Raw genomic sequence first — 26,784 nt, 5'->3', positions numbered from 1 at the left:
TTCAAATCACTTGACGTGAGTGCCGCTGGACGGGAGGTTATGGGTGGAGCTTGGTGACATCATCGCGCATCAGCTGACTCGCGCTGGGCGTGGCTTGTAGAACATTTCTGCCTGTCAAGTGGCAGGCAGATCTCAGCAGTTGAAAGCACTTTCAGATTTGAATGTTTTAAACCATGTGAGCAATGAAGAGACGGCCAGGATACAATAGTCTAATTTACAAGCATGACCTGGTCACCAAAATCGAAGAAATAAAAACATGAATTAAATAAAGTACGCCAATGAAGTAAATAGAAATCAGAACAAAAAAACGCAAAGTGTCCGAGTAATGAGCCGCAAAAAGAAGTCGATTTAACCAACTAATTAATGTATTGTCCCCGCTCTCGTAAAGATATCTCGCAGTTGTTTGCCGAGAGGTATATGGAAGTGACTTCAGGAGGAGCTCAAAGGGTGATCTGGCAGGACCATGTGATGTTTTACTGACTGAATTGATGTGCGGGTATTGAAGTCTTTGATTGGTGTTGATTGGCGTGGCTTTGCTGTCCACTCCGTGGGCCGAGTCTTCTGAGCGTGAGCTGGGAAGTGTTATCGCTGAGCACGCGCATTGATCGGTTTGTTTTTGTATGGACTTTTGTAATCAAACAAGATCAATACGTTCTTTCCTGCAAAGTTACGTTTTGTATGTTAACAAACAACATTTTCTGAACTTAAACATGATTTCTACCAATATTAGTGGTTTTTGGCATAGAGATCCACAGAAAATGTATATATTTTATCTGCGATTTTAAATTATCCGTGGCCATTCTCCCCGTCATTAGCGCAGATAATCAAGTCTTCTGTACATGTATTCACCTTGTGTCTTGTTAATGTAATTGTGAAATCCAAACAACAACAAAGACAAAGATCCCCCGTATAGCCTTAACAGACTGCAGGGGCAAGTGCTGTTAGCGAGCACCTATGAAGGCCGCAACGGCACACGAGGGGGTGGGTGGTCAGCACCACGCCCGACCGCCTTTGTCTCCCCAGTGGCGATGTACTAATTTCAGGCTGAGTCGACCTAGGGGAGGCCCAGGACCGGTTCAGATAATCGTCACTGGTGTTGGCCGTGAGCGGGAATCTAACCCGGGTCGCCAGGTGTATAGCGCCGCGCGCTAACCGCTGCACCACCGCTCCCCCATATATATATACGCACACACGAACCAGGAGCAAAACAATGAAAATTAAATGTCTGAAAAAATGTCATTCTAGAATTGAAGCTTTCGTGACTGCAAGGAATCATATTCTTAGGTGTTTTCGGTAAAGTCACGTAGGTAAAACATCAAAATTAATAAAAATAATAAAATAAAATAAAGATCACGACGATGTGTTGCCTCCGAAACGTCGTGATCTTTATTTTATTTTATTATTTTTATTAATTTTGATGTTTTACCTACGTGACTTTACCGAAAACACCTAAGAATATAAAAAATGTCATGTTGATGTTGAAGAGTTGTCAAATTCAACACGGAACTTTAAAGTGCTGTGCAAGCCCTACACCGAAGTGGCTGTCCTTTTGATGACCAAAAAACGAATCTCTGCTTTCAGGGTGCCTGTCTTGAAAACGGAAAGAAAGAAAAGCGGAGCGCTCGCCGCTGGAGAACCAAAAGCGTGAGCAAGGATTCTAAAATGCATTTGCAGGTAAATATATTCACTGTAGCGTGGCAGGGTGGCGCACCTGGTAACACCCGTGGCTCACAGCAAGAAGGGGTCCCTGGGTTCGATTCCCAATGCAGCGTGCTTTGCTGCGTGGAGTTTGTGTGTTCTCTCCCCCTGTTCTGCATCGATTTCCTCTGGGTTCTCTGGCTTCCTCTCATAGGTAAAACAAACATTTTGACACCCTGCGAATTGGAATTGAGATGCTATCTTTTAAAAGGGCACCCCCATAGACATGAGATCCTAGGTCAAGGTGGTTTCCTGCTCAAATGAGCATTGAGGCAGTGCTCAACTCCCGTTTACAGCCCTGAGATAGTGATGTAAATTCCACATTCCTATGGCAGGGGCAAGTCTAATAGGACACCCACTAGTAACTTCTCCCAACAAAGTGGTTCCATATTTTTATGACCCCGGAGAGATGATGGGCTGAGTCGACACCCAACTAGGATTTGAAATCGCAACTTCCGATTGCGAATCGTTTGCTCGCTCGCTACAGCTGAGCCACATGGCGGGATAGCCACCAAGACGAGTTAACATCCGGGAGTTGGCACTCGTTGGATGGATCAACTCCCGATAGAAGTGTTACGAGCTAAAATCTTTGCCCAATCCCAACGAGCGGGAAGGCAACAGCGGTAGTTCACCGACTACTGATGACAGGTTTAAAACTAAACTATTAAACTAAATTATTTTTATTTGACCAGGTAAAGTCCACTGAAATGTATAGCTATTTTCAGACGTGACCTGGCCACAAATGATAGCTCAACGAAGTGGTTTATCACGTGGAAATGTATAGCAGTCAAATACTCTAAATGCATGTTGATTCTAAATGTGGAGGACCTGGAGAAAAACCCACGTGACCACGGGGAGAATATGCAAACTCCAAATATACATGCGTCAAGTATGGGGATCGAACTCATGACCTGAATACCAGGCGAGGTAGTTAACATCTCGTCACCGTGGCTGACTACTGTATGAGTCTCCAACGCTGGGCCAAGTTCTGCCGATGGAGATGAGCCGAGCTGCATTGCTTGAGTGAAGACAATTGTACCTTTGCTTGGAGTGAGCTCAATTAACTGAGTCGTAAAGTGCATCATCTCCCGGAAGCCCCTTTTAAATCTATTTTGAAAACTCATTTAAATTTCTATTTAAAGCTTTCGTGACTGCAGGGATTCATCTTCTTGGTTCTTTCGGTAAAGTCATGTAAAAGGGAAATAATAAAATAATAAAAATAAAACAATAAAATAATTCTCACGACGTTTCGGCCACAACGCAAGCAGCCGTCCTCAGGTGAACAACAGGTCTGTCGGAAAGACAGTGTCTTTCCGAAACGTCGCGAGAATTGTATTTAATGATGTTTTATTTGTAATATTTTATTATTTCCCTTCTACGTGACTTTACCGAAAGAACCAAGAAGAAAACTCATTTCTTTAGAACTGCTTGTTAAGTTCCGTTTGTTGTCCCCCCCCCCCCGCACGTCCGATTACCACCGTTGGCTACGTACGGTGCTAAAAGAAGTTCACCATACATACGTAACATTACAGCAGAATTCATAATTAAGAATTAATGATCTCCAGGAAGATCACTAATGTATTTTCCCGCATATAGCCCACATACGCATATAACCCGCAGACGCATATATCCCGCAAAAATAGCGTCTTGTGTCAAACAAATTTCAGATAGCCCGCACCTCCATATACCCCACATGCATTCATATATTTAACGTCGTTACCGCAGCTTAATTCCATCATATTAATAGAACGTTTACATTTGTAATACATTCCTCTATCAATTGTTCACATTAAAATCATAACGCCCACGAAGAAAAGGTAAGTGTTGCATAGTGGATAGTCCTACGATGAATTTTTTTTACGAGTTATGACATGTCACACGTGTAAAATATTTGCGGGATAGCCCGCACCTCCATATACCCGCAGGGTTCTTGTTTTGTTTGTAAAAAGTGGTATACCCCGCGGGTTATATGCGGACAAATCCGGTACTTTATGGTGCGGAATCGTGTCATTGAGCTGTGAACATAAAGTTTTGCCACCGCTTGTGTCCTCTCTGCCCCCCCCCCCCCTTTGTGTGCTCCCCCCAGCTTCCAAACAGCCCATCGGCCTCTCCCATCCGCCTGCACGCCTCCAACCCCAACCTGAGCATGGACGGAGGGGCGGGGCTGGGCCCAGGGTTGGGCGTGGCGGGGCTAGGTGTGGGCCCTGGGGTGGGCCCTGGGGTGGGGCTGGGGGCGGCGGGGCTAGTGGAGGTGGGGGTGGAGTCTCCGGTGCGGCTGCTGAGCTGCAGCAAGGCGCGCGTCAGCATCGCCGAGTCTCTGGACGGATGCTCCACCGACTACAGCCGCCTCCAGGAGGAGTTCTGCTGCGTGGCAAAGAAAGGTGCCCCCCTTCGCCTGCCTGCCCCCCTTCCCCTCCTGCCCTGCCCCCCCTTCTCACCTGCCCTGCCCCCCCTCCCCTGCCCCCCCCTCCCCGCCCCACCTGCCCCCCCTTCTCACCTGCCCTGACCCTCCTCACCTGCCCCCCCTCCCCGCCCCACCTGCCCCCCCTTCTCACCTGCCCTGCCCCCCCCCTCCCCACCTGCCCCCCCTCCCCGCCCCACCTGCCCCCCCTTCTCACCTGCCTTGACCCTCCTCACCTGCCCCCCCTCCCCGCCCCACCTGCCCCCCCTTCTCACCTGCCCTGACCCTCCTCACCTGCCCTGACCCTCGTGCACCTGCTTCCCTCCTGACCCCTCCAACCCCCATCCCCACCTAGCACATAAAATTTTATTCATTCTGGGGTCAAAATAATTAGCTTTCTACCTTTGAGTGCAAATAAAAGTGTGCGCGTTGAGAATGTTATCGTTTTTATTACCTAATAATACTTATTTGTTGTCCTTGTTGGTCTCGTGCCAAAGAAGAAAAAGGCAGCCACAGCGGCCCCTCCGGCGCCATGACGAGGGGCGATAGAAGCGCGCCTCTCATTGGTCAGAGGCGGGCCCAGCAACAGGCGCTGTGATTGGACCCTGACCGCTTGCCGTCGTAGGGTGCGCGCGACCATTCGTGATTTAAAAAAGAGGCGGGAGTGGGTGAAATTTCAACGATTATCGGTGAAATTTAGTTACAAAACACGAATAGGACCACGATGAGCGTGAATCTGGACCGGTTTATTTTGATGGAATCTTGAAATGCCACTCGAGGCGAGTCAGACGCTGTCTTTTCGACAGACCTGTTCTTCACCTGAGGACGGCTGCTTGCGTTGTGGCCGAAACGTCGTGAGAATTGTATTTTATTATGTTTTATTTTTATTATTTTATTATTTCCCTTCTACGTGACTTTACCGAAAGAACCAAGAAGATGAATCCCTGCAGTCACAAAAGCTTTAAATCGAAATTTTAGCTCGTTAGGCTTCGTAGATCCGAAGATATTAAAGCGTCAAAGATTCCTTAGGATACAAACAGACAACACGGCAAGTTCGATAAAAGTGTGTAGAAATAACAACAACACTTTTTTTTCGTGCCATGCTTATGGCGCAAGGTTATCACGGGGGCGCCACGTCTTCACAGACAAATGTAGCCTGCGGTTGTGCTCTGTGTTCTCCGGCATGAAACAGGACCCTGCGGGGTGGGCTGGTAGGAATAATACTTAGTACCGGTACAGAGATATCGACCGGGTATAGAGGAGTTAAAGAAAAAATTACTGTATTCTAGTGTAACGTTAATTAAAAGTGTTTGTTTTGACAAGAAACGCTGTGAGATTTAAAGACTCGTAGTCTTTCATTTCCAACACCACCCTCAACACCACCCCTCCCACGGACGGACGGACGGACGGACGGACACATTAATCTATTGGTGGTCTGGTCCACTTCGTTCCTACCAGTATAATTTACCCTTTGCAACGTAGTTATGCGCGAGCGGTCTTACACCATCAAACTCTGCAATTTTAGAAGTTGATTTAATAATAACACGGCCTGGCTACGGTGATTCACACCCACAGTGGGGCTGGTTCAGTGCTCCGAAATGGGGATTCATTTCCCCCAAGCGGTCCTCCTCCTGATGTATAAGCACATGGCGAATGCGAGGAATTTATTGACAGTAAAAGGGCAAGCAACGGGTGACGGAATAAAATGTGGCAATAAAGAGTTAGAGAAGTAATTGGGGGTGTAGAGGAGGGGGGGGGGATGCAGTCGTGGAAGTTTGACATTGTTATTGCTTAACTCGTTGAGAACCCAAGAGACCAGGAGAATCTCATTTGCAAGAGTGAAACTGGGTCGGGGCATTAGTCTGCCAGTAGGGGGGTGATAATTATTGCGTTGGGTTAGATCGCGTGAATATAAATGTGTCGTTAAACCCGCCACCACCCGACAGAGCCAATTGGTAAGGTTTGTCACGTAAACAGCACGTGCCAATTCGTTACTTGTTCAGCACACCGGTGTGTTGGAAAGTAAAACCCACAATATAAAAAATATATTTATTTGCGCCAATCTAGCCAAAAAACCTCTTATGGATAATCTTGCCGTGTATCATCCCAATTGAGTAATCCGTTGGGGGGGGGGGGGTATCGCATTTGGCATATTGAACCCCCGACACCGGAGCGCAGTGCGAGTGACTCAAGCTGATCGCTAAAGTTCACCGTGAAGCAGACAGCGCGCATGATTAAAAACTGGCATAAGAGTTGACCTCTGAGGTTAGTGGGCAGGGAGAAGCCCAGAAGCCAGGTGTAAGAGGTGACGCGACGAGAAAGGACCTTGACGATTGGGTGTGGCCTGTCCAAACATCTGAAGGATCTAACGGGGGAAGGTAGCGGTAACAAGGTGTGGTGACATAAACAACCGTGGCGACGATGACGTCTAAATCCTGACACTTCAGTACACGTGCGCACATGTACAGCCCTTTCTTAAAATCTTCTTTTGGATAAGGGGCGTCTGAAAGCCATGCTAGTTCTACGAGATGTTCACAATACTTAACCGTGCTGATTAGTGCGTGCTAATAAAGGTGGGTAAAATAGACGTAGGAGCATAGAAGTACCGTAAAACAATACATTTGTCCACACTGCCCCTTGCTGTCCACCACTTGGCAGAGGTCCGCAGCTGCCTATGACAGCCTGGCATGCATGGTGGTCACCCGTCCTAAGCACTGTACAGGCTCGAGCCCTGCTTATCTTCCGAGATCTGACAAAGATCGGGAGCTCTCCTCCAGGTGACCCTCTCCGGCCCTCGACCGTGTGTCCACACGGCTGTCGCCGAGATGATGAAGCGTCAGTGGCGTGTGCGTACGTGCGCGTGCACGTTGAACTTCTTTCGCACCGTACATAGCCAGCCGTGCTAATCGGAGTTGCGGGAATCTCCTCCGCCCACCCCCTCCTCCGCATGCGCGCAGTGCACGTGACGCTCAAGTCCGTCTTCAACTCGTTGGCCATCGAGAAGGAGAAACTGCGGCAGGTGGCGTGCGAGCACGAGGCGGCGGGCGCCGGCCACGCCGCCCACGTGCTCGCGCTCAAGAAGGCACTCGCGCAGGTGAGCACTCGCACAGGGGTGGGGGAGGACTCGGTAGGCAGAGTGATGTCCGGCACAAATGTGCCACACAGGGCAGAGCCGGGAGTTGGATATTTTCGCGCCAGGGGCAAGGTACCATCTTTCCCGCTCCCCCCCGCCCCCCACATCCCCCCTTCCCCACCCATCCTTGCTTACCTCACCAAAGAGTTGAGCCACTGCTGGATATGTTTCTAATAATTCGGCCTCGCACTCAGGTGCCACCCCCCCATCAGGAATGGCGCCCTGGGGCGCTGTGCCAGTGAGATATGTTCAGTCGTCCTAATGCAGAAGCCTCCTGGAATACTGTCACTTGATAAACGAAGTATCCTGTGTTTGTTTATTCTTTAGCTTCAGTTTATTTGGGTTGTTGCACGGACGGTCCCGTTTCACCAATTAGTTGCACGGCTTTTGTGCAAGGCAGATCCGTGGTGCGTCAGCGCGATAGCAGCAGCAGCAACAACAACACAAGACAACATCATTAGCCAGCCGCCTCTGCTAATTTACAGTAAGCATTGTTATTATTCATATCCAGCTGGGTAGAAAAAAGATTGTGATTAAGCCTCACCTTTCAGGTCAGATTATAAGTCTCACAGTGCAGTTTAGTCCTGGAGAGTTATGGTAAAAATATGTTGGACATGTGCGTTAATGTTGTTCGCCCATACACGTTTTTAAGAAGAGTTGTTTTTAAATCATCCTTTATTCTACATTTATGCCAAATGGCCACGTGACATAACTCCATTCGCAACTCTCACACAACGACCCGTGGAAGTTGGTGTTAAAGAACTACTTTTGATGTCAGTAGGACTTTAATCCACACTGGGTGGAACAGATGTTATTCCCACACAAAGAGGATACGTTGCATAAAAAAGAAGCCAAAGTAGTTGGCGATCACAGATAGAGTGTGATGAATTATATTTTGAAAAAATATAAATTTAATCCCCTGAGTCTCCCAGCCATCTCAATTGGGGTTAAATACAATCTGGACAACTCTTGTCCAGCAACGTCAGCACGGAATGTGCACTTATACATTTTGGAATGTCATTTATGTGAAAAAAAAAAAAATCTAAGCTTATAAATAAGCAAAAAAAACAATTAGTTCTGTGTCACTAAAGCTCTCCATGAGGGGGGAAAAACAAACTAATTGGTTTATTTGTCAGAAAATATGCATGACAAATTGTGTGAACGATATGCTGTGTGAGATTACATATTTACTTAAGGGTGGTGAGTTATTAATCATGTGTGTGGGCTATCTGGCTATTACGTGAGAGTAACCTTGCTGAATAAGCTGCCATATCCAGGTAAGCAACCTGAGAACTGGGATTGCAAACCAAAAACACCTGGAGCGGCCTCATCCCAGAGTGGCACGGGCACAATGACTCTCGACTCCACCCTAGGCCTGTGTGTAGATCCATGATTCTACGTGTATGTACAAGTAGTTCCCCATTGTCAATCCACTGCTGGATTAACTCGACGCCATGCGGATTGCGTTCGGATATTTGACCATACTTCACAACCCTTGTCAGTGTGGGTTGGTGAAGGCGGGGAGGGGGGAAGCTGGTCTACTCTCCGCTGCCCACAATGCTGCCCTGTATCGGCACCACACCAGCTGTTTGGGTGCTCGGCACCTGTCCAAGTGCTACCCATGCTCGGTCCTGCGGAGCTTCTGAGATCTGATGAGATCTCATGCATCCCAGATGATTTGGTCGTGAGGGGGTGGGGGGGTGGTGTAGCCGTGCATCAGTTTTCCTTTTGAAACTGATTCCCCTGCTCATTTCTATTGCATTGAATCGTGTGTGCGAGGAATGATGAATTTCGATTTGCGCTTGTGTCCTTATGTGACTGGTTCACGTGACCTCTGCAGCCACCTGCCACACGAAGTCGGAGGAAAAAATAACGAGTCGAATTACAACCCCCGAGATGTGACAATTCATAGACTCGCATTGAGGACTAACACACATGTATGTATATTGTAGTTCAATATTTCAAAAAGAATATCATTGACGTGTTTTTTTTTTATGTCAGCCGAATTTTTAAGCAGTTGCACTTTAATGACTGAACAATTGCGTTGGCTCATCGTCATCATCAGCCACGATGAAATCCACTGCTGCCGGATCAAGGCCTTCCCCAATCCACCATCACCTATCACAATCCAGCGGTGTAATCATCCACCCAGCACCTGCTGCACACGAAGAGCTGTTTTCATCTCTCCTCGGCAGATGTCCTCTCGGACGCCCTCTCGGACGCGTTCCGATCCTCCTGGCCTGTCACTCCGTCGTGATTCTTGACCATCGGCCATTGTCCCTTTGCAGCGATCGTCACGTCCTGCCATAGGTCCACTCGCTTTTCCAAAACAGCTTGAACGATGTCATTGCCCTGCACGGGTTGTCTATTCCACGTGCTGCTCTTTCTGTCATCCCGAGTACGTTGGCCCGTTTGTCTATTATCATGAGCTGTGGTGCAGTGGGGGCGAGAGCGGCATTGTTTATTCCAGGGAGGTGATTTTATACTCCAAGGTCGCGGCCACGGAGGGAGCAGGTCATGCCTCTGCCCTGATGATTGATGCCCGTGCCTTTCTTCGGCAGCTGTCCTTGTAAGCCAGCACCATCTCCACGCCCCCTCATAGTGCTGCCCTGTAGTGACTAAACGCATAGAAGAGGTCACATTATGCTTGTTGCACATGTGCAGAGTAAGTTATTTATGTTGAACCTCTTTCGCACCGTACGAAGCCAACCGTGCTAATCGGAGTGCGGGGAAGGACAATAAATTAAATATTTAGATGATGAAACTGCTGACACTCAGTGCAATACAATTTAAGGGTGAGCTTGCAGAGCGGCCTTTGTCAAAACCCGATGCGCTCCCAAAAATGTCTCGCGCGTATTTTATAGAGCACAGCAAATTTACGGATTCCTTCAGCACAGCGGTGCCTTTTCGGATGATACGGATTTTCTGGCTGCGTCAGGGCAGGAAGCAGTTGTCCGTTTCAGTGCCCCCCCCCACCCCCGCTACGGACAGCGCAACCTCGCGTTGCATCGAGCAGCGACGCTGGAAGAGAAACCGCACCACTGCCCCGAGAAGTCCCTTCTGAGCGGAGAACTTCCCGACAGTCCTCGCCGTTTCCACGAGTAGCTTACACCCGTCGTCGGCACGGTGACGCGGCCCAGCGGGAAGACGCGCTCGCCGCCGCTCGTTGCAGAGGCTCGTGGTTCGAATCCGGCAGGCCACCCCCCCCCCCCCCCCCCCCGAATTTGGCAAACTTGAAAAGATGCCTGCGAGTTATTCAACTGTGACAGCATCGTCACCTCCCGACCGTGAACCTGCTGCAGACTGTGTGCAACACGAGAACGGCGACAAATACCGAATGTACTCAAGTATTGTTATACTGGTAGGAACCTCCTGGTTACACCAGCCCACAGGGGATTATTGTGTCCGTCGTGTGGGGTGGGGAGGGAGGGGCTGGGTGGGGAGGGTGGGGAGGGGCTGGGTGGGGAGGGTGGGGCTGGGTGGGGAGGGGAGGGTGGGGAGGGGCTGGGTGGGGAGGGTGGGGAGGGGCTGGGTGGGGAGGGGAGGGTGGGGAGGGGCTGGGTGGGGAGGGGAGGGTGGGGAGGGGCTGGGTGGGGAGGGTGGGGAGGGGCTGGGTGGGGGGTGGGAGGGGTGGGGCTGGCTGGGGAGGGTGGGGAGGGGCTGGGTGGGGGGTGGGAGGGGTGGGGCTGGGTGGGGAGGGGCTGGTCACCCCGTGGTGCCCTTATAAAACTCAACGTTTACCCTACTCGCGCCAGCCTGTGCCCGCCCTCAGTCTGCCATATTTGCGGAATACACAACGCTGCCGTTCCAGCTCCCTCCGCAGGAATGTGTTTTAAGACACAACCCAAAAAAGTGAAGCGCAGTGTCGCTAATCTCAAACGTGCACGAGGGAGTCCTCGTTTATATTTGTGATCCTGAGCCATTTCTAAAAATTGCACATTTCTGTAGCCTTAAGCAGTGACTCCACAGCCACAACCACTGTCAGCTTCCCACAAAGTGGAACTCATGTTATGACCATGCACAGGGATGATGGACCGAGTAGGCCCTTGAACAGAATGTCACCTCGCCTTTCAACCCACCACTGGCATCCTTCCACCCATCCTCCTTCAATCCATCAGCCCGTGCACCATCAACCCATACGCCAATCAACCTGTCCACCTCACAACTTACAACCATTCTGGATGTGAGTTGAGTGTGTGTGTAAATTGTTTGGTTAAAATCATATTTAATTTTAATTTTATATAGCGGTGAAATATAGAGCCTGGAGTGGCTGCAAGGGTGCTATGAACCCCCATTGCATGCAAAGATGCGACGATAAACACCACGCTTATTCCGCACGCGATTCCGCAAGCTGGATGTTTATTATCTACATTGTGTAGTTGTTGGGTCTTCTGCTAAAGTTATATTAAATGGCAATGTTTTTGTGTGTGTGTGTTGGGAGCAGAAGTGTCACGGTTAGCGCACTGCGCTACGAACCCGGCGACCCGAGTTCAATTCCCACTCACGGTCAACACCAGTGACGATTACTCTTGGTCGACTCAGCCTCAAATTAGTACCTAGTGTGGTGTGTAAACATCGTCACTCGGGAGACAAAAGCGGCCGGGCGTGGTGCTGGCCACCCGCCCCCTCGTGTGCCGTTCCGGCCTTCATAGGTGCTCGCTAACAGCACTTGCCCAACAGTCTCTTAAGCCTATCCAGGGATCTTTGTCTTTGTAGGTACGAGTGACCGAGCTGAGATATTTTTCTTGTGGAAACCTTGCTTAATCGCAGATGGGAAGCCTGGCATTTAGACGCCGGCTCAGTGGTCGGTCTTTGCGTACATTCCACTGGGACATTGGGGGAGGCAGCAGTAATTTGTGTAAATTCAAAAGCAAATGTATTGCTTTGCAGAGCTGAGGAGCGCTTCTGTGAGCAGAATTGTAGCAAAACGAACAACGTAGCTACGTGTAACATGTTTTTTGCTTTTTGCAAGAAGTCCGCGGTTTGAATCCAGTGGCTGCTCTGGTTAATACTGCGTATGTCCATAATAAAGCCGCCACCACATGACACGGCCGATCGGTAAGGTTTGTCACGTAAACAAAAACGTGGCATTTCGGCACACCGATTGTGTGTTGGAGAGTAAACTCACGACATTTACAATTCGAGTACTGCGACGTTTCGCCGGTGGTTGCAACCAGCATCATCGGGCGATAGCCAGGATTTACCGACACGTTTATTTTTCCAGGGACTGTCCCCGGAAATAGAGTCGTCAGATTCAGCGAGGCTTCTCTCGGTGAACAAGCGTGTTAATAAATAAGTAGAGAAATACATTTGAAGGCGACACCTGGTGATCTGAGTTCAATTGTTGGCCATGGCCGACATTCGCGGTGAGTGACACCTGGACCGGGGCTTTGGCTTTTAACCCCCTCGACTAACCCGGCACCGACCGTCGTTGTTGAAGTATGGTCAAATAAAGCCCCCCCCCCCCCAAGCCCCCACCCCCATGGTCCGCACGGCGTGTGGACGCCCTCGTCCAGCAATGCACTGGAATTTGACCTTCGCTCCGTAAGCGCCCCCCCCCCCCGACCTTCCCCCTTTCCTGCACAGGCTACGGCTCAGAATGGGGACCTTAGGAGCAGATTGAGTCGCATTCACGCGGATTCAAATCTCACGGAACCCCTTGTCAACATCAACATCATCCCCAGCCCAGACATGGTGAGAGCCAGAGCACATTGACGCCAGCTTGTCTATCGTTTTCGTTTCTGTGCTTTAAAAAAATCATTTACTTGTGTTCTAACGAGTTGCTTGTGTTAATGTCACCATTGTTTCCGTGTGTGTGTGTGTGTCCGCTCACCCTTCACACCCATCCAACCTGTGCATGCTTTACACTTACCCTTCTTCAACCCTTCAACCCATTCTCCGATAAACTCGTCCACCTCACAACTCACCCAACCGTTCAATCCACCTGCGTTTACATTCTGTCCATCCTTAAAACCACACTCTTCAACCTATCCTTCCTTTTTAACCAATCCGCTCCCTGTCCAACAACTTATCCGACCACTCCTTGATCACTTCAACTTATCACACACCCAATCAACCTCACGTATCCTTCAACCCTCCCACTCTTCACTGCTTAAACCCTCCTCCACCCTCCAACCCCCCCCCCTAAACACCCAACCCTGGTCACACAGCCCTTCAAATGGGAACTCTGAACGCCTTGAAAATTCACCACGACAGCAGCAACACGGCCCCGTGTAACACCTGTCGTGCAAGGAATGTTAACGGGGGAAACCTTGCCCCCAATAACTTTACTTTTGGGCTAAAATATTCGCCGCACGTCGTGCGCATGCAACGGAGAGCGTAGAACGTGAACGATCGGCGTAAAATATAACGGTGTGAGTCGCACTGTGCTGTACAATGGTCCGCTGGTGGTCGTGCTGAAGTTAGGAAAAGTTGGAAATATTGACGATGAATGGAACGTCTTCTTACAGGCGCATAGGGGAATTTAAATTCTGGGTCGTGATATTTCTGAACGGTGTTCATTTTTTGGTTGTTCAGTTTGTCTCCCAGTATTTGACAATTGCAGCTCTGACATTTGAGGTGGCGCGGGGATTCACTTTCTGGACATCCGTCTTGGTTTTTTCATAATGAGTTTTGAAAGGAACCTTAATTGAAATTTTTTTTTTGCACGCTGTGATTTAATAAAGTACAATCTATATTTTGTCTCCTGTAATTTTTGCAATATAAATCACTGTTTGACTTAGGTTAATTGCTAAATTATCTGCTGTATTGTTATTTTTCATTAATTACTTGCTATTAAGGATTGTATTTTCACACACCAAGCTCCATGAAATTACTTTAGCAAAGTTCCACTGGTGATAAAATATTTATGGAAGCAGAATTCCTGCGTCTTCCTGCGAAAGGGAGTGTTGATGGGGCAGTGCCCAATGGGTTTCGTGGCCCTGAACCAAACATGGACAGTCGACATCTCCACGGTGACGAGATGTTAACTTCTTCACCGGGTACACAGGTGGTCGTGGTTTCGATCCTGACCCCCAGACGCCTGTATATTTGGAGTTTGCGTGTTTCTCTTCCCCTGGTTGCGTAGATTTTTCTCTGGGTCCTCCGGTTTTTCTCCAGGTCCTCCGGTTTTTCCCTTCACATTTAAAATTTACATCACGTGTTTTTAGAGTAGTTTTCTGCTTTAATAATTTCCACATGATAAGCCACTTCGTTGAACTATCATTTGTGATGTCCAGGTCGCTTCTGAAAAGAGCCGTATAGTTCAGTGGGCCTTACCTGCGAAAATAAAAATAGTGGAGTTCTATGGTAAATTAGCATTACTGGGAGCATTTTATGTACATTTTATGGGTAAAAAAATGGTCAACAACGACTTACATTTGTATAGTAATGTGACACGTGGCCCGGAGCGCAGGATTACACAGGCAGAGAGAACGGGAGGCAGTCACACCGTCCCGATGTCTCTTTAAGTCTCAGACAGGACTCGTCTCAATTAAAAAGAAACGATTGGGTCCATTCGCCTTCCCAACTTATGTTACCTCATGCCATCTTACCTTACCCTATGTTAGCTTATGTTATCCGGCAAAAAAACAAACGGCGGTGAGAATATAGACAACGAAAATGTGATTGTATATATATTTTTTATTGCGTGGCGAGACAAATGGGAGGCTGTTTATTTTTGTCACCAGCCGGAGCAATTTGTGCTTGCGGGCTGGAGGCGGATGTAGTGCAACAGGCACTTCACCAGGCAGCGGTGGGGTTTTAACGAGACAAGTGACTCCGCACTCGCTTGCCGCTCTCTCCCGCATACGCACGCACACAGACACGCACAAAGATCCCCCTATAGCTTTAACAGGCTGTTGGGGCAAGTGCTGTTAGCGAGTAGCACCTATGAAGGCCGGCACAGCAATCGGGGGGTGGGTGGCCAGCACCACGCCCGGCCGCCTTTGCCTCCACAGTGCTGATATTTTACAAACCGCACTTGGGTTGCTGAGTCTACCTAGGGGAGGCCCAGGACCGGTTAAGATGATCGAACTCGGGTCACCGGGTTCGCAGCGCAGCGCGCTAACCGCTACACTACCGCTCCCCACATGCGCGCTCACATGCGCACACAGCAATAACAACCGCCGTTCGCCACTAAGTGTCGGTGAAGTCACCATGGCGCTTGTGCCAGGCTATGTGCACGTTAAGGCCGCGTGAAGTGTCAAACGCCCACTGGCAGGAGGTCACGGGACAGACTGCGGTGTCATGGGTTGACTGAGAGGACTGGCAGATGCACCACACACACATGCACACACCACCTCAGGCACTTTTCGCTTGGATGTGGTCTCGCTTGCCCTTTCCACACAGTGTCCCCTGTCTTCCAAACCTCTGCTGTTTTGAGGCCCGCTTCCACGTGGCCCACGAGTAAACCTACACAGTGTGTACCAGCCTCGTGTACCGACCCACTCTCTCTGCCCCTTCAAAGCCGTTGACACATCACAGGAGGTCGGGATCCCTCCTATAATGATCCACAAGAAGTGCATGAGTTTTATATTATTAAGTGCTCTTCCCCCCCCTTTTACCCTATATAGTCGCGTTTCTCTATTAGCTCTCTTCACTCACTGCAGTGACTTTGGCTGTAATGGTTCCACCTGAAGACGGAAGCTTGTGTTGCCTCTGAAACGACGTGATTTAATTTAGTTGTTTTCATTTATTTTATTTTTTACCTATGTGACTTTACCGAAAAAACCAAAGAGTATAAATCCTTGCAGTCACGAAAGCTTCAAATCTAGAATTTAAATTATTATTTTGACTGGGATCTGTTGTTTGTCATTTCTTTTTTGCCACTGATGTAAAGTCCACATTCTTATGGGAGAGGGATGAAATTGTCCTTGGATTTTCATTTGGAAAACGAGGCATGTATAAGGCATTGCAGCGTGATTATTGTGGAGGCCTTGCACTCACCGTGTGGACGTGGACTTGCTCACTGCTTCCCGTCATCATGCTCATGCTCTCTCTTGGCCTCAGTCGTCACCGTAATCCCACTGCTGCCTGTCGGTCAGGTCACAATTGGTCAAATAGATTTTTACGGTGACCTCAAACAAGAGCTCCACAATGCAGTTCTTCAGGAGCCGCTGATTGTTTTTGCATAATGCACAATTTGTACACGTGTCTGCTTGTTCCTTGAAACGTTTGGTTTTTTTCCAGCCTGCACTGATTTTTCTGTGACGATGATGGCGTTTTCTAGTCATTTACAGATTTGATTATTGCTCGCCTCTTCATCGGGAGAGCTGTTTGTGAACACGCCGATCTTAAAACTGCACTCCGGCAGGTAGTGGAGTGGTCTTTTTGATCACTTCAGAGGCAGTTTGCTGAGGATAGGCGGGTAAATTCCTGCTGCTGTCTGACCTTTGAGGAATTACCAAAGTATGGCATTGGCAGCGAAGAGTAAAGTGAGTGTTAAAGACATGTTGGTAAAGTTACCCAGACAGAGCGAGTAATTCAGCTGCGTTGTCATTTCCAGAAAGTTATATTGGAAGTAAGGAATGAAAAGTCAAATAGATGTTTTCATGAAATGAGCACTGAGGTAGTATTCATCTCATGAGTCAGTCATATACATTGCACATTCCAATGGTGAAGGTGAGTCTATCCATAGAACAGCCACTGGTGACCTACCCACAAAGTGGTACTCATTTTATTGACCCCTGTAAAGCTGATGTGCCAAGTCGATCCCCAACCAGGGTTCGAACTTGCAATTTTTATAATTGTGAGTCGATCGCTCTCCGGCTGAGTCAACTGACCGTTTTCAGGGAACAGAAAAAAAACCCTCGTACATTTTAGGGAATAAAAACCTTTCGGAATTCTATGAGTTTTTTTTCTTCACGTTGACAGTCCTCTGCTGCAAAATGGATCTTGAATTTGAATTGGCCTCACCTGCTGAAATACAGGACACACACAGCACATGCATAATGTAGGTTTTTGGGTTAGATCGCATAAATATTAATGTGTCGTTAAACCCGCCACCGCCCGACACAGCCAATTAGTAAGGTTTGTCACGTAAACAGAACATGCCAATTCGTTACGAGTACAGCACATCGGTGAGTTGGAGAGCAAACACACAACTCTCCAACACACCAGTGTGCTGTATTATTAACAAATTGGCATGTCCTGTTTACGTGACAAACGTTACTAATTGGCTGTGTCGGGTAGTGGCGGGTTTAACGACACATTATATTTGCGCGATCTAACCCAAAATAAACTATACTATGGATGATATCGGTCGCGAAAGCGACTAATATCATCACACGCACTGTACCAACGATAATAATAGTTCTATTTCCATAACGCCTTTTATCGGGGATTTCAAAGAGCTGTACAAGAAGAGACTGCAGCAAACACTCGGCATACAAATAACTCGTGGAAACGAAAAAACACAGCAAAGTAATTATAATAAATGCTAAAAGCCATTTCCTGGATTAACAGAAAGTTACAAAAAACATGTCTACCTGAGATGTTTTCCCAATTGTCAGATTAATATAGGACATTTTTTTTCAATCCCAAAAAATCAGGCTTAGTTCATGAATATGTATTCGTGAAGCACACCACACGTATGCCTGCATTTCAGAATTATCCACATTAAAAACGATGTAGTGGTCCTCAATCGCCTGCGCCCGCACGTTATCACTAAAAATAATTAAAGTCTCGGTGTCTCTGCACTCAAACGAGTGCTGCCCCCACACTAATGTCTGCTGGAAGCTCTAGCTCAGCAGTGGAAATTCCACATTCTCATGACCGGAGCCAACCACTCGCCACGGTGGCGAGATGTTAACTACCTCGCCTGGTATGCAGGAGGTCGTGGGTTTGATCCCGAGACTGACGCCTGCTGCTGTATGTTTGGAGTTTGTATATACTCCCTGTGGTCAAGTGGATTTTTCTCCGGGTCCTCTGGTTTTCCCCCTCCAGAATTAAGAAAGCATGTATTTAATGTAATTGGCTGCTACGATATATTTACACACGATAAGCCACTTCGTTGAGCTACAATCTGAGTCCATTCTGAAAAAGAGCTATATAGCTTAGTAGGCCTTACTTGGTAAAATAAAAAAAATTGTTTAGTTTGGTTTTTAGTTTACTCCATGGCAGGGGCTCACCGCTGTCATCTTCCCTCGACGTTGTACCCATCCTGTTGGCCCTGGAGGGAGGGAATGATTGGGCCGAGTGGAGAATCATGGAAAGGGAGAGTTGGTGGAATGCGCGCACACGCGCGCGCACGTGCTCGTAACTGTGTGGCCACAATGCCCCGTGTGCACGTGTACCAGCCCCCCGAGCCCCCCCAGGAGGGACCCCTCGTGCCGGTGCCGCTCAGCGAGAGCCGCCTCTCTGTTTCCGAGTCCGTCTCGGAGTTCTTCGATGCCCAGGAGGTGCTCATCTCGGCGAGCTCCTCTGAGAACGAGGTGACTGAACATTCGCGATCTTCGTTTTTCCTCGCGCCGCGCAGTTCAAACTTTCCCGCCAAATTGGTGTTCCGCGCCCGTGCTGCTGTGGCCCTCTCCCATTGGACTGGCACAATTTGTCCGGCATGACTTTCCGACGTTTCGGTCCAGCTGTGCAGCATACTTCAGGAACCAAATCTCCCGGCACGCAGAGCGAAACGTCGGACGTCGTGCCGAACAATGCGCGTGCAAGATCTCCAGAATTTCAATTATATTCTGGCGATATTTTCGACTTGGCACTCCTACTGTGTTTCTAATTTTAGAACCGCTCCGTCACTTCTGTCAGCTTTCTATACTCGCTTGACACGTGCGTGATTTTTCACGTTATTGTCGTTGTGTATCACTGGGGCACCTGTTACTGTGAGAACCAGCCAAAGGTATTTATTTGAAAGTCCTATTCAGCCCCCAGGTTAGGAAGCGGTTTACCACTTCTGCTCGAACAGAATTATTTGCAGCAAGCTTGACACTATTGATGAGACTCTGTACCCATCCTGTTGTTGAAACCGGTCAAGAGTTTTGTTTGTATTGAACCAATGTTGTTGAAATTATGCACTCCCAGAAGGCCTTGTGATTGCCGGGAAATGTGAAAAATAAGTTTATATGGTTTATGTGGAGGAACAGGTTTGTGAATGAGGCGTATTTTACTGCTTTCTTTATTTTGTTGCTTATATTCTTCACAAAGACGCTCTTTATTTTGTGTTAAGATATAAGATGTTTAACTGACATGGCCGTGCCATATAAGGGACTAAGAATAGATGATACAAGTTCTGTTTACCTTGATATCAATGCATGCAGTTATATATTTTTCGAACCAACTTTTAAACAATCGTGCCTTAATGTTCATGTTTCAAAATGACAGTAAATTTGACCCATTTCACGTGAAAGCCTATTCGTCTCACCGAAACCCTTACCTGGTCAAAGGAGACATTGGATCGATTTGGTTTCGTATATATTTCGCTTGCTATTTCTCACTGCAATAATGTGCGCGTGTGTGTCGGCCGCGTCGCGCGGGCGTTGCTCCCTTCTCGCCGCTTTCAAAGCCATCGGACGACGAATCCTACGTGAGCGACGTGAGCGACAACGTGTCGGAAGACAACATCAGCGTGACGGATGGGGCGCCGCAAACGTGTGAGTTGCCTCCGTGGCCCGCCCTGCGGATCTCGGTGTGGGACCGAGGCCTCGCCATCAAAAGCACACCCCCCGTCCCCGGGGTGGTGACGCGGCCCGGTGGTAGCCGTGTCCGCCGCTTGGTACGGAGGTTCGCAATTTCCAATTCCGACGACCGCCGCCCCCCTGGTTAAATACTGCGACCTGCGGGTGCGTTAACCGCCCGCTTCACGGGTGGACATTGTCGATGGCGTGAGGTCATTCGCAAGAGTCGGCTGTTGTTTGCCGGCGTCAGAGTCCAAATTTGTCAAATTGTAAAAAATTACACCACAAGTTACTCAGTTTGGATTATGCACCGCAATCAACAACCCCTACTGGCAAACTGATGCCTCAGGTTACTCTTGCGAATGAAACGTATCTTTGTTGAGTTCTTACATGATTATTATAAAATAAACTTGAACAACTCTGTGTTAGCAATATGCTGGTGTATGCTGGTACATCGTACTGCACTTCTCAGAAACCAAATATATAACCCGGTATTTTTTTGAAAGGTCCCTATCCCTGTGCTGCGATGTTTATGCAGAGGTGAAACAACCATTAGGTACACGCGCAGTCTTTTTTTCAATCCACTGCTGGATGATCTCCACGCCGTACAGGTCGTGGGGGGTTTTCGCAGGGCCCAATTAAGGTTATGAGGGGCCTAAGGGCTAATAGGAGAGCCGGGCCTAAGTATGTGTTACATTTTGGATTTTTTTTTATGAAGTCATCAAATATTTATCTTTGCAAAATGAACAAATGTAACCGAATCAAGGTATATTAATCAAAGACAAATGACCCACTGCACTCATTTAATCAAAGAAACAATTTTTGTTCTTCGTAGCTTTGACTGTGGCAAAGTCATGAACGATGACATTGAAATTTGAAAGACAAAAAAATGGTGAGGGCTGCCCTGGTGTCACTCAGCTGTTACTTCAACATGGAATGGATGGCCTACAGAATATGAGGGCCTAAGGCCTTTATTAGCCTCATTAACCTATGGGCCATGCCGGCCCTGGTTATTTGTGCGTACTTCACCCAAGTTTGTCAGCACGCGTTGGTGCAGGCGGTGAGCGTGGTAGAGTACAACGATGAAGTTAGCCGCACCGCCTTCTGCTTTACCAACGTTGCTCGCAGAAGCCTTTTAACACCCATCTCGGGCATGGTTGGTGGTGGTCGCCCATCCGAGATGGATCCAGGCTCACCCCTGCTTAGCTCCTGAGAGCCGACCGTGTCGGTTTGCATTGCGGGTGAGGGTGAGGATTACTTGTCGATTCCTCATCAAATGAACTACACAGGTTTTAATATATATATATTTTTTTAATGCCGCTCAAACCCGTAAAAATAGCACGTAGTTCTTATCCTGTGGACACACCTCATGAAGCTTCGCGAGTCACTTAAAAAAAATTAACCCGTAAAAACAAAGTTTTTCACTCTAAATCCTTTATATGATTGTCTGTTAGCATTAAGCAATTGGTAATTAAATATTAAATGTTTTTTTTCCCTAAACAGTGTAAAATTTTGGGAAAAAAATTTCACGAAAATAAATTGTCTCGCACAACGAGTCTGTGTGGAAAATGTCAGCTCGATTGGATCACGGGAAGTGGGTTAAAAAACGACCGAAAGATTTGCACGGTCGTAAGCAAGCACGCATGCACGCAAGCAAGCAAGCGAACTTAATATAAAGGATTTTAAAAAACCCTGCACCCTAAGATATTTGTTTACGCTATGCCCGCTATACAAATGCAAGTTATTGTTTTCGTTGCTGTTGTTATTTCAGCGTTAAGCACACGGGAGGGCGGCTTCCGCAACGGCAGACGAAGCTTCCTGCCGGCGCCGTGCCCGGACACGAGCGGCGTGAGCCTCTGGAATATCCTGCGCAACAACATCGGCAAGGACCTGGCAAAGGTCTCCATGCCGGTGGAGCTCAACGAGCCCCTCAACACCCTGCAGAGGCTGTGCGAGGAGCTCGAGTACAGCGAGCTGCTGGAACAGGCGTCCGACACGGAGGACCCCGCGCAGCGCATGGTACGAAGCGATGGGAGGCTTCCCACAAAGCAGTAATTATTTTACCGACCCAAAGGGATGATTGGCCGAGCCGACCCTCAACCGGGCGTTCGACTCGCAACCCTCCCAAACGTGGCGCTCGAACCAAAGTGCCCGTCGGCTGAACCAGCGCTGTGTAGAAGTGACCGAAACTACGAGGGATGTAAACACGGCCTCAGATACATGACAAAGTGCGCTGCCCCCCCCCCCCCCCAGCACCTTCTTGTGGCTTTCTTATTTCGCTCGCACTTCATCAACCAATCACGCTTCACTTGTCCTTCTGCGGCGTTGGTAAGAAGCAATGATGTGCCCGAATGTGACAGGGAAGCTTTTCAGAGTGGCTTTTGCCGTTGTTCGTAGCTGCGCCCCAGGCTCGGGGCGCCGCGGTGGCAAGATGTTAAGTACCTCGTCTGGTATGCAGGAGGTCGCGGGTCTGATCCAGACCCTGACGCCTGCCGCTGTATATTGGGAGTTTGCATGTTCTCCTCGTGGTATTGTGGATTTTTATCCAGGTGTTCCGTTTTTTCCCTCCACATTTAGAATCAACATGAATCAACATGAGTGTAGAGTATTTGGCTGCTAGAAAATATTATTTGAAGCCAGGTCGCTTCTGAAAAAGAGCTGCACAGCTCAGTGAGCCTTACCTGGTAAAATAAAACATTATTTTTTGCAGCCAAATACTCTAAAAGCATGTTTCTTAATGTGAAGGGAAAAACCGGAGCACACCGAGAAAAATCCACATGTGCAAACTGAAAATACAGCAGGCGTCAGGGTCGGGATCAAACCCACAACCTCCTGTATACCAGGCGCGGTAGTTAACATCTCGCCACCGTGGCGCCCCTACTATTAAAGGAACCTCTGTGGTAGTTGATGATTTTCCCATTTGTGCAATGATTTATGTGACAAATTACCAAAGTGTGACCTCATCTATGAAGATGACATTAAAGACCCTTTGAAATATTGTGTAATGGGTTAATTTGTGTCTAGCGGTTTCCCACACAAGTCCACATACACTGTATCTGTCGAACATTTTTAATTCAGCTACCTGCGGAAGTGGTGTGTGTGTGAGCAAAGCCTTGTTTGTCAAATATTACAGCTCCTGACACGTAGATAAAATGTATTTGTCTCTGGAGCATATCCATGTCAGTGGTGTCAAATGCTCTGACCATCCGCCATCTCTTTAAATTCTATTGTTTTCACACTAGGTTGTTGGGGGGCGCCTGTGTCGACCCCAAACAACCTAGTATTCACCAACGTAATGGAACGTCTGTCCCTGCGACTTGTTGATTGTTGATAGCGTATGCGGGAAGAATTGTAAATTGTCGCCGTCGCAAAACAAATGGCAAAGTCGTGTTGGTGGGGGCTAAGAAGATTCTGGGAATCAACACCGAATCACCTCGTTCTCTCTCTCTCTCTCAAGCGTTCATCATAGACACATAGAGCATTTTTTTTTATAAATATCATTTTACATCCGGAAGACTTCATTGAAAACGACATTTCACGTGCATTTTCTATCGTTAAATAGATGTCCTTGCTGGGGGTTCGGTTCGATGCGGACTTTCACCTGTTTGGGATTGCGGGATCGAGATAAGGCGACATTAGAGCTGCTGGCCGTGCGAGAAGACCGCCGTCTGCAGATCGATTCCAACGTAATCGAACGTCTGTCCCTGCGCCTCCGTCGTTCGTGCACGGGGCGCGTAGGTTTGCAACGACCCCTGCATGAAAACGAGGGGAAGTACAGCGTTCATCATATTCATCACAGATAAAGTTGGGCGCTTATATTATTAAATATTAATGGGCTGGAGGGGGCATGGCCTAGTGGGCAGTCTTCTTTTTCCTCTTCCTCCTCTTCCTCCTTATACAGCTGATGTAGATGCAGAGCAACAACTACAGTTTCACATTCAGGTAGTTAAGCCAGACAAGCACGTCAGGAGCAAAGGAGTGTATCGCTGTGATGGGTGGCGTTGCGTCGTTCTACGTTGTACGTTCTGTTCTGGGTGACCACAGTCTCGCACTACTGCAGAGGTTTTTTTCTTTCCATTTTTTTTTCATTTGTGCATCAGGGTATCCGCATCTCCCGCCATGATTGTGCAGTGGATGCGGTTTAGGGGTGGACCGCGAGTGGTCGGTGAGCGAACCGCAAACTGGTCGATGTCATTTGGGCTGAAGGTTCCATTCCCGCAGCTGGCCACAATTTCCTGCAGGAAATGATGTGAGATTTTGAGCTGCAATAATAGGAAGAGTTAATTTTGATCAAAGCAGAGGTAAAAGCAGCTTTTGTATGTACTGTAAGACCATTCGAGTACATTTTCTGTCACGCTACGGATAGATTGGGTCCCACCATAACAATGTGGAATTTCCTTCACTGTTATAATTACAAAATGTTTGATATTTCTTGGAAAGACAATCTCACATTTGCATTTGGATTAAAAGCCTTGAACACATAACCCTATCCGTTTTGCCCCTGTTTTTGGTGAGTAAAGAAATTATATATGTATGGTGAACTTCTTTCGCACCGTACGTAGCCAACCATGCAAATCGGAGGTGCGGCGAAAGGACAACACATTCACTCATACACACTCACTACTATACTACACCCACTACTACACACGACTACACACTCACTACTGCACACTTAATACTCAATACTCGTTACACAATGAGCACATTTTGAGAAAAGAAGTTTGAGAAAGGGAACATTTTTAGCAACACGTAAATCCCTTTATAGTTAGTTCCTCGGTTAACAGTGACATCGGTTAACGGTTTTTTTGGTTCATGTTTCACCTCCCATAGGACCCCCGTGGTGTCGAATAACGTTAACATTGTTAATGAACGGTATGTTTGTGTGATGTGCATCGTGCGCCAATTTCGGCCAATCCGAGCGCTCGTAAGCGGGGCTGAGCCATGTCCTCAGCCAATCAGCGACGCCCATTCATGAGCGTTTAGACCTCGACTGGCTTTCTTGACGTCGCGTTTTATATTTTGGCAGTGGAAACAGTTCTCTTGCAGACTCAAGTGCTTTTTACTTATTTTTCAACTTGCAAGTGAATTCGATTAACAGTTATTTTGGCCAACAGTAATTTTCGTGGAATGGATTAAAAACGTTCACCGAGGGACTACTGTATTACCTCTTTCCCACTGTATAACCGGGGGTCTTGCCAGGACCTAGACTGGCTCGGATCAGGGGTCGGCAGGTTGTTTTCCACTGCAGGACCCAAGCTATGCTGCTGACATCAAAACACAATGAACGCCCGGCATCGGCGTCGCACTTTTAAGTGTGCCAACCGATCCAACGTATGACAGAAATTGTTAACCCCTGGCCCTGCTTGCACCTCCCCAAGCCAGATTCAAATGGCTTGTGTGTGCACGTATCTATGTATGTTGAACTTCTTTTGCACCGCACATAGGCAACCGTGCTCATCGGAGGTGTAGTCTATTTCCCTATTCGGCACCTTACTAGCTAGTGTCGTCAAAGATGATCGGCACTCAGGATGGTCTGGAAACAATACAACTCTTTCACGATGATAATGATATAACGGGAACAACCACAAATCACGGCTCACTCCAGCTCGCACCATAGCTCCCCGCCCTCACTGTTCCAAAATGGCGGCAAGGAAAATGGCTCCGCTTCTTTTACCATGACGACCAAAATGTAAGTTGTCTACATTTGTAAGGTTTGGTTCTGGCTCAGCCCGGTAAACAGTCTGGTGGACGAGTGCCCCCCGCACCGTGACAGGCCCCCATGCTGCCTTGGCCCCTGGATGTGCCAGCGGTAAAAAAATGGCTTTCACGAGTTTAAAAAAAAATTGTAAGGCGCGGCGCCGGCTGCGTTGTTGCTCTTTGCGTGGCCCCGGATTCGGTCCCCCCCCCTCCCGTTCCGCCAGGTGCTGACGGCGGCGTTTGCTGTGTCGGCGTACGCCCCCACGTACTACCGCTCCGGCAACAAGCCCTTCAACCCTGTACTCGGCGAGACCTACGAGTGCATCCGGGAGGACAAGGGCTTCCGCTTCGTGGCCGAGCAGGTGAGCCACCGCTGCAGTGTGTGACGAGGAAGCTTTCGCTTCTAATCTCGTCCATATTTTTAGAGAGCGCCTTCACTCCAGGTGCCCTGACATGGCTTGCAAAGCGGTGACGGAGAATGGAATGATGTAGTTGGCGGGGAGGCGTTGCTGCCATGGATTGGTGGAATGAGTGACAGCGATATAGGGGTACATCGAGGGATCGTGGAAGGGCCACAGGGAAGGGATGGGAAGGAGTGGAGGGATGAGGGGAGAGAAGAGGAAGAGAATGGGTAATAGAGCAGAGGTGAGACGTTAAGAGAGGAATGGAAGGAGGTGTAGGAGTGGCACTGCTTAATGTACAGGGCAGTGTTGAGTCTATGGGCGGTGTTGAGTCTATGGGCGGTGTTGAGTCTATGGGCGGTGTTGAGTCTATGGGCGGTGCTGAGTCTATGGACGGTGCTGAGTCTATGGACGGTGCTGAGTCTATGGACGGTGTTGAGTCTATGGGCGGTGTTGAGTCTATGGGCGGTGTTGAGTCTATGGACGGTGCTGAGTCTATGGGCGGTGTTGAGTCTATGGGCGGTGTTGAGTCTATGGGCGGTGTTGAGACTATGGGCGGTGTTGAGTCTATGGTGCATTGTTCAGTCTATGGGCAGTGTTGAGTCTATGGTGCAGTGTTAAGTCTATGGTGCAGTGTTGAGTCCGTGGTGCAGCGTTGAGTTTATGGTGCATTGCTGAGTCTATAGTCAGTGTTGAGTCTATGGGCGGTATTGAGTCTATGGGCAGTGTTGAGTATGGACAGTGTTGAGTCTATGGGCGGTGTTGAGTTTATGGGCAGTGCTGCTCAATGTACATGGAAAGTTATTCCAGTGGAGGGGTGCGAGGAGGGAG

General features: G+C 48.4%; 1 protein-coding gene across 2 annotated transcripts in view; it reads left to right on the top strand.

Moving 5' to 3' along the window:
- Positions 1–26,784, top strand: part of LOC133355810 (oxysterol-binding protein-related protein 6-like) — a 190,477-nt gene that overhangs the window by 145,376 nt on the left and 18,317 nt on the right. The window contains exons 10-17 of one of the 2 annotated variants that reach the window (XM_061573201.1): positions 1,582–1,674; positions 3,785–4,079; positions 7,057–7,193; positions 12,819–12,926; positions 18,530–18,664; positions 19,744–19,831; positions 21,627–21,874; positions 25,777–25,914. In XM_061573201.1, coding sequence (XP_061429185.1) covers positions 1,582–1,674; positions 3,785–4,079; positions 7,057–7,193; positions 12,819–12,926; positions 18,530–18,664; positions 19,744–19,831; positions 21,627–21,874; positions 25,777–25,914 — 1,242 coding nt within the window. The remainder of the gene's footprint in view (positions 1–1,581; positions 1,675–3,784; positions 4,080–7,056; positions 7,194–12,818; positions 12,927–18,529; positions 18,665–19,743; positions 19,832–21,626; positions 21,875–25,776; positions 25,915–26,784) is intronic. The other variant, XM_061573210.1, reaches the window with a different exon arrangement.

The sequence above is a fragment of the Lethenteron reissneri genome, chromosome 7, assembly GCF_015708825.2.
Source record: "Lethenteron reissneri isolate LAM-NWPU_2019-01 chromosome 7, ASM1570882v1, whole genome shotgun sequence".
NCBI classification, from domain to species: Eukaryota; Metazoa; Chordata; class Hyperoartia; order Petromyzontiformes; family Petromyzontidae; genus Lethenteron; species Lethenteron reissneri.
Note: the sequence above shows the minus strand (reverse complement) of the source record. Positions and strands in the feature narration are given on the sequence as shown.